General features: G+C 33.0%; 1 protein-coding gene across 1 annotated transcript; it reads left to right on the top strand.

The window, feature by feature from the left end:
- The first annotated feature begins 906 nt into the window (after positions 1-906).
- LOC122522342 (tyrosine-protein kinase Fer-like) lies at positions 907-5311 on the top strand. The gene is given in 15 exon segments (XM_043643385.1): positions 907-1389; positions 1469-1664; positions 1809-1946; positions 2025-2234; positions 2367-2550; positions 2896-3066; positions 3518-3678; positions 3680-3743; positions 3866-4042; positions 4132-4348; positions 4424-4576; positions 4664-4732; positions 4735-4785; positions 4869-4991; positions 5078-5311. Coding segments are annotated over 15 exon segments (2091 nt in total). The 5' UTR covers positions 907-1355; the 3' UTR covers positions 5221-5311.
- The last annotated feature ends 1662 nt before the right edge of the window (positions 5312-6973 follow it).

Genomic DNA, 6973 nt, shown 5'->3' with positions numbered 1-6973 from the left:
TATTGACGAGTATTCGAAAAAGAGAAAAAGAGTGTGTGTGAGAGAGAGAGAGAATGATTCAAAAACAAAAAAGGTAAAAAATAAAAAAGATGATCAACGTGATCAAAGTAGAGATAACGCGTCAGGGTTGCGTCAGGGTTGCGTCAGGGTTGCGTCAGGGTAACTGGGGGGGGTGCAGCTCACTCTCCCCGGGATAGTCGGGCGATCCCTGGATACCCCGGGGGCGTGGGCTGCATTCCAGTCCTTTTCAGGACTAGTTATGAGGGCCAAGGAGGATGCTGAAAGAGAGAGGGAGAGAGCTATGCGTAACAGAAGAAGGATGAATGCTAGGCCGCGTAGGAGAGTAGCTCCTAGGCGGCCCCCCCGGGCGAGGCTCCGGACAGCTTTGGCGGCGACTGGCCCGGTCTAGTGCGCCGCTTTCCCCTGAGGAGATGAATGAGCATGCTCATGCATGGGTTGTATGAACCCGACCATTGCATCATGGGATGGATGGTCGGGTTGGTGTATATAGTTATACATAGTAGGTTTAGGTTGCGCCCCACCGTGGGGTGCAACAACTTAATTATAAGATGTATGTGAGTGTGTGTGAATGGAGAGAGCCTGGAAAACACCGGCCAGGCTCATCGGGGTGGGAGCGGGTGAAGTATGTGCATGTAGCACGGTTCCGCCCCTCCCACCCAACGAATGAATGTGAATTGCACCAGGTGGGTTTTTAGTCGGTAGGAATCCGACACTCCCTTGAGTACCGGGCTCAAGGGGCCTATGAAGGTTTTCCCCCTGACGAAAAAAAAAAAAAAAAAAAAAAAAGGGTTGCGTCAGGGTCTGGGCCGCAAAGGAGACTAGCTCCTAGGCGGCCCCCCCGGGCGAGGCTCCGGGCAGCTTTGGCGGCGCCTGGCCCAATCTAGCGCGTCGCTTCCCCCGAGATGAGTGTTGCATGCGGATGCATGGGATGCGTGAACCCGACCAGTGCATCTTGGGATGGATGGTCGGGTTTGTACATATACATATATAGGTAGAGTTAGTTGCGCCTCCGGAAGACCGTGAGGCGCAGTAGTTAGGTAGTTTTAAGGTGTGAGTGTTTTGTATGAATGAAGAGAGCATGGCAAAACACCGGCCAGGCTCATCGGGATGGGAGAGTGGGTGTGTTTTTGTGACATATATCACGGATCCGCCTCTCCCATCCAGCGAATGAATGATTTGCACCAGGTGGGTTTTTTAGTCGGTAGAAATCCGACACTCCCTTGGGTACCGGGCCCAGGGGGCCTTTTGAAGGTCTTTCCCCCTGACGAAAAAAAAAAAAAAAAAAAAAAAAAAGGGTTGCGTCAGGGTTGCGTATAAGTGATTGGTATAAGTTGATGAGGTCTAAATTCGAAGAGCATTATATTAAATGTGAGTATATATTTAATATTACAAAATAATAATATTTCTTTTACTAAGTTTTAATAAATAAAACATTTACTGATTTCAGCTGGTCGAGGAGGTAGGAAGTTAGATGAAGTAAGAGAAAAGTACCAAAGAGCTTGCAGGAAGCTACATTTAACGCACAATGAATATGTTTTACTGTTGGGTGCTGTAACAGAATGCGAATATGAATTAAGGACTCGTTATTTGCCTAGTTTACTTCGTCAACAACAAGCTATACACCAAGAGTTTATTACATCATGGTAAGACAAGTTGATTCAATAAAATTTTAGGCTTTAAAATATTAATTAATATATAAGTAAAACCTAGAAAAATATGCCATTTTGGTAATTAATAGAAGTACTTACATATTGTTTATCATAATTATTTCTATTTTATATTTGCAGGAAAGAGATACTTCATGATATAGTAAAATATTCCGATTTTACCACTGATAAATTTTTAGAAATACATTCAAGAATGCAAAAAGCTGTCGATACAGTTAAACCTATTGAAGAGTATAGAGATTTTATAGGGAAACACAAGTAGGTTTTTTTTAAACATTTTTTTTAACTTGTTATACAAATTGTATTGTGGTAACGAATATTATAATATTAATCTAGAACTAGGGCAGTTTCACCAATAAGATTCACCTTCGATGAGAATCTCGTAAACGATACTTCAGGAAAATTACTACCCAACAAATTGACTGTGGATAATTTAACTATTGATTGGTTAAGAAGTAGACTTAACGAATTGGAAATTTCTCTTAAAGCAACACAACAAAATCGTCAGAATCCACAATTTTCTCCTGGATATAACAGCGATTCTAAGTAAGATCATAAATTTGTATTTTAAGAAAATTATTTCAAAAAACAAATAATTAATCAAGGAAATCATGTAATCCATTAGTTCGATACTATCGTTATTTTAAAAGAATCCTTGCATTTGACTTATTTCATTAGGATTTCTACCTTAGACTATTCTATTGAAAGGGAAGAATTGAGACTACTTTGCCAAGAAAAAAAATTACAAAGACAGGTTGATGTTATTAGAGCTGCTCTTAATGAATTGGGATGCGAAGAATTGCCTTCAGGATGTGATCTATCTGTGAAAGGCTCGTACACCGACCCTCCGGCAATAAATAAGGTAGGTTTTAATATATATCTTCATATACATTTGTGTATAATCCTTAAAACATAAAATATTATTTTTAGTTTACTTTTTAAAAATATTTACTTATTAGCACTGCTATATTAAAGAGCTGGTCTATTGATTAACGATTGAAACAAAATTTATTCCATAATCAAATATTCGGTGTAAAATATTTATAGCACATATACCATACGCCCATATGTGTTATCGAGTGTAATTATATATATATTTATATATATATTTCTAAAATGAATCCAAGTGTAATACAAAAAATAAATCCTATATAATATACGCGAATTTTTCATTAAATGAGTTTAGTTAGCTCTACTACACTTGCAGAAAAGCACAGTTGCAGATAATGGTTTGTTTACACTAAGAAGAAATCAACGCTTTCTGACGATAATAAAGTCACCTTTCAAGTCTTTGCCAGCAATAAGTGATTCGAAAAATGGATTAATTAGGGCCAGTAGTGAAGGTGTTACAACAAAAGCAGACAGTGTTCCCCCAGTTGTATGTGTTGTATATTTTATTTGTGTGGTGTGTGCATGCAGGCACATATTGTACATTTATATGCTTTAATATATACGTATTAAGTTAAAGTTAATTAGTTAAACGATTATACATACAGCACATCTATTTATACTAACTGTTTTTTTTCGTCCTTTCATAAATTTAAACCAAATTTTTATATTTTTTCAAGATATAACCAAATGCTAATTTAACACTAATAAATTCTAATTTAAAAAATATGACCAAAAAGTTAATCAAACTTTATTATGTCAAGCATGTTGAATTATTGGTATTTATTTGAAGTATAGCATTTTTACTAATAGTCTAGAATTTGAACAAACACAGAACATCTTGCAGTTATATATACGAAGAGGAAAAAAACTGATTTTATTCAATTTCTTTTTACTTATTTATATTACAATAAATTATTAGAAACGCATGTTTGATCCAGGTACCATTACGTTATGTCTCACATTTGACCAATAATCAAAAAGGAAATGGAGATTTAATGGAAGAAGAATGGTTCCACGGTGTTCTACCAAGAGAAGAAGTTGTAAGATTACTTGTTAACGAAGGAGACTTTTTAGTGCGTGAAACAACAAGAAATGACGAATCAAATAGTTTTATCTGTCTGTTGGGATGGTCATAAACATTTTATTGTACAAACTACGCCAGAGGTATATGTAAATAATTTTAATAATTAATATTAAATACTAAATAATAGATTTTATCCTATTAGAAAAATATTAAATTTATTTATTTATTTATGTATATTTAATAGAAATGAATCCAATTTTAGGGACATTATAGATTTGAGGGTCCAACATTCCCATCAATAAAAGAATTAATTCGGCATCAGTGTTTGTCTAGCTTACCTGTAACCAGTCGTTCTGGGGCTATTCTTAAAACACCAATATTACGCGAACGATGGGAGCTTAATAACGATGACGTAATTCTTCTTGAAAAAATAGGAAAGGTAAGTAATTTAATTTCTATGCAATTTGATACGTGTATGAAATATACTTTAAAAATAGAATGGTGACTATAGAATATTCATTATCGTAGGGTAATTTTGGAGATGTATACAAAGCACAGCTTAAAAAATACAAGACTGAAGATGTAGCTGTAAAAACTTGTAAAGTAACATTGCCAGATGAACAGAAAAAGAAGTTCTTGCAGGAAGGTAGAATTTTGAAACAGTACGATCATCCAAATATAGTTAAACTTATTGGCATTTGTGTTCAAAAACAGCCGATTATGATAGTAATGGAATTGGTCGCAGGTAACATATTTATTTTGATAAACTTGTATTAAAATTTAATTGGGGTTATTACATTATTATATTTACATCTATTAGGGGGATCATTGTTAAAATATTTAAGAGATAATGCTAGCACAATTACACAACAAGAACAACTACGAATGTGTAAGGATGCAGCTGCAGGTATGCGTTATTTAGAATCAAAGTATTGCATACACCGAGACTTAGCAGCTCGAAACTGTCTCGTAGGTAAATAAATAAATATTATAAGAAACTTTATTATAAAATGTTGACATTAAAGAATAAATATTTTAATGAATAATAATTATATCTTAGGTTACGAGTCGATAGTGAAAATCTCTGATTTTGGAATGTCAAGAGAAGAAGAAGAATATATTGTATCGGATGAATGAAACAAATTCCTATCAAATGGACTGCACCAGAGGCACTTAATTTTGGTAAATATATATGTAAAATAACTTGTGGATAATTTATATATTAATTAAAATATAATTGTTTTTAAAATAATTATTATTATTAGGTAAATACACTTCGCTTTGTGATGTTTGGAGTTATGGTGTTCTTATGTGGGAAATATTTTCTAAAGGTGGTAATCCATACAGCGGTATGTCAAATTCTCAGGCACGTGAAAAAATTGACGAAGGTAATTGATCATATAACTTATTAGTCTAATAACATTTGTTGAATTTTGTGTGATAAATAGTTCAAATATATATATTCGCCATATAGGATATCGCATGCCGGCACCAGAAAATACTCCGGATGAAATATATCGATTAATGTTACATTGTTGGGAATATGAACCAGAAAAACGACCACATTTTGATCAGATATATACCGTTGTTGAAACATTATCACAAGCTTATTTATAAATAATTATCAATGGCACATATTTTTTTACAAATTTACAGAAAAATGTAGTTTTCAAAGGTAATTGTAAATTTATTTTAATATCGACGTATCAGAAAAAAGTAAAGTATTTGGAAAACTTAATATTTAATCAATAATATTTTGTATCTGTACATTTTTATAAAATTAACATAAGTGAATATTTTCTCTTTTGTTTTATGAAAGATATAACATTTTCGATCGATATTTAATTGATAACTTGACTTTGACAAATATAAATGATATATTTCATATTCAAGGTGCTGCAGATAATTAAGTATTATTTTAACGTAGTTTCTTTGATTTTTAAAATTATTGCAATTCTGTGTTAATAATTGTTAAAATTTTAGCTACGTTATCAAATTTATTATTTTATTTACTTTGCAAAAGATATATCCAAAATTTCATTGCTACCTATTAGAAATTATTATAAGCGTCTGTCCATGTTACATTTTTATAGAATCTGAATTTCTATTCTTTGGTATTAACCCACTTAAGTTTAAATTTTAGTCAATCTTTTTTTCAGTATACTTTCATATTCATAAAAATAACTTATAAAAACAAAATTTCTCTCTCTTGTGGACGATCTTTAGTTTTACTTACGAAATATATTCTTACGTTAGATATATATAATAAAGTCGATTTATAATATTTGTAAAAGATTTTAAAAATATATTATTTATATAAAATAATCAAAGAAACACATCTCGTATTTCTTTACAAGAAAATACTTGTGTATATAAAAATTATTATTCTAGCTTTGTTTATAAAAAGTTCAAGCGCAATACAATACTTGCTGGACGAAGTATTTCAATAGCAGTATTAAAATATACATATACATATATTTCCGTACATAATCAATTTTAATGAAACGCTCTTATTTTATTTATTTAAATACCATTCATAGTTGCGTCTTAGCATTCGAAGTGTACGGACGTTCAGAGAGTAGATCCGCGTGTTTATAACTTTATTGTTTACATTTTACGTATAACGAATAAATTCGTTACCTGGCTGTTTAATTTTCAAATTTTTAACAAATCGGTCACCGGCTCATGGCAGTGAGCCTTTCGCAAATCCTTGACCGGGATATGCAAACATCAACCACATTTCCATCATGGCAAGAGGTTACTACTCATAGGCGTGAGCATGCTTCTTGTAGCAATAAAAGAGCAAGAATAGATGATGATAACAACAATGTTCTTCAAAGTAATGGAGTACCCGAAACCGTTAACAGATTCTCGGTCTTAACTTCAAGTGAAGTCACAGATTGTGATATGCCGCAAAACGAACAATTGCAGAAAATACCACTACCTCCTCCAATTTACATAGATGACGTCCGTGACATTCAATCTTTAACTAAATGCCTAAATAATGTAGTTAAAAAAGATAATTACACCTATAAAATTAGTAATAATCAGGTTCGTATATTACCAGCAGATGCGGACTCCTACAGAAAAATTACTAAAACCTTAAAATCAGTAAATGCTAGCTTTCACACATTTCAATTAAAACAAGAACGTTCGTTTAGAGTTGTGTTACGTAACGTACATCACTCTGCTGATTTGAACGACCTGAAAACGAACTAATGGAGCTGGGTCACGAAGTTGTAAACATCAGTAATATTTATCACAGAGCTACACACAACCCACTATCCATGTTCTTTATTGACCTTAAACAAAAACCTAACAACAACATGGTCTACAATATAAACAAACTGAATAACACAATAGTCAAATT

Source organism: Polistes fuscatus, unplaced genomic scaffold, assembly GCF_010416935.1.
Source record: "Polistes fuscatus isolate 324 unplaced genomic scaffold, CU_Pfus_HIC Scaffold5, whole genome shotgun sequence".
Classification (NCBI taxonomy): Eukaryota; Metazoa; Arthropoda; class Insecta; order Hymenoptera; family Vespidae; genus Polistes; species Polistes fuscatus.
The sequence above is the reverse complement of the archived record's forward strand: the minus strand, read 5'-3'. Positions and strand labels throughout refer to the sequence as shown.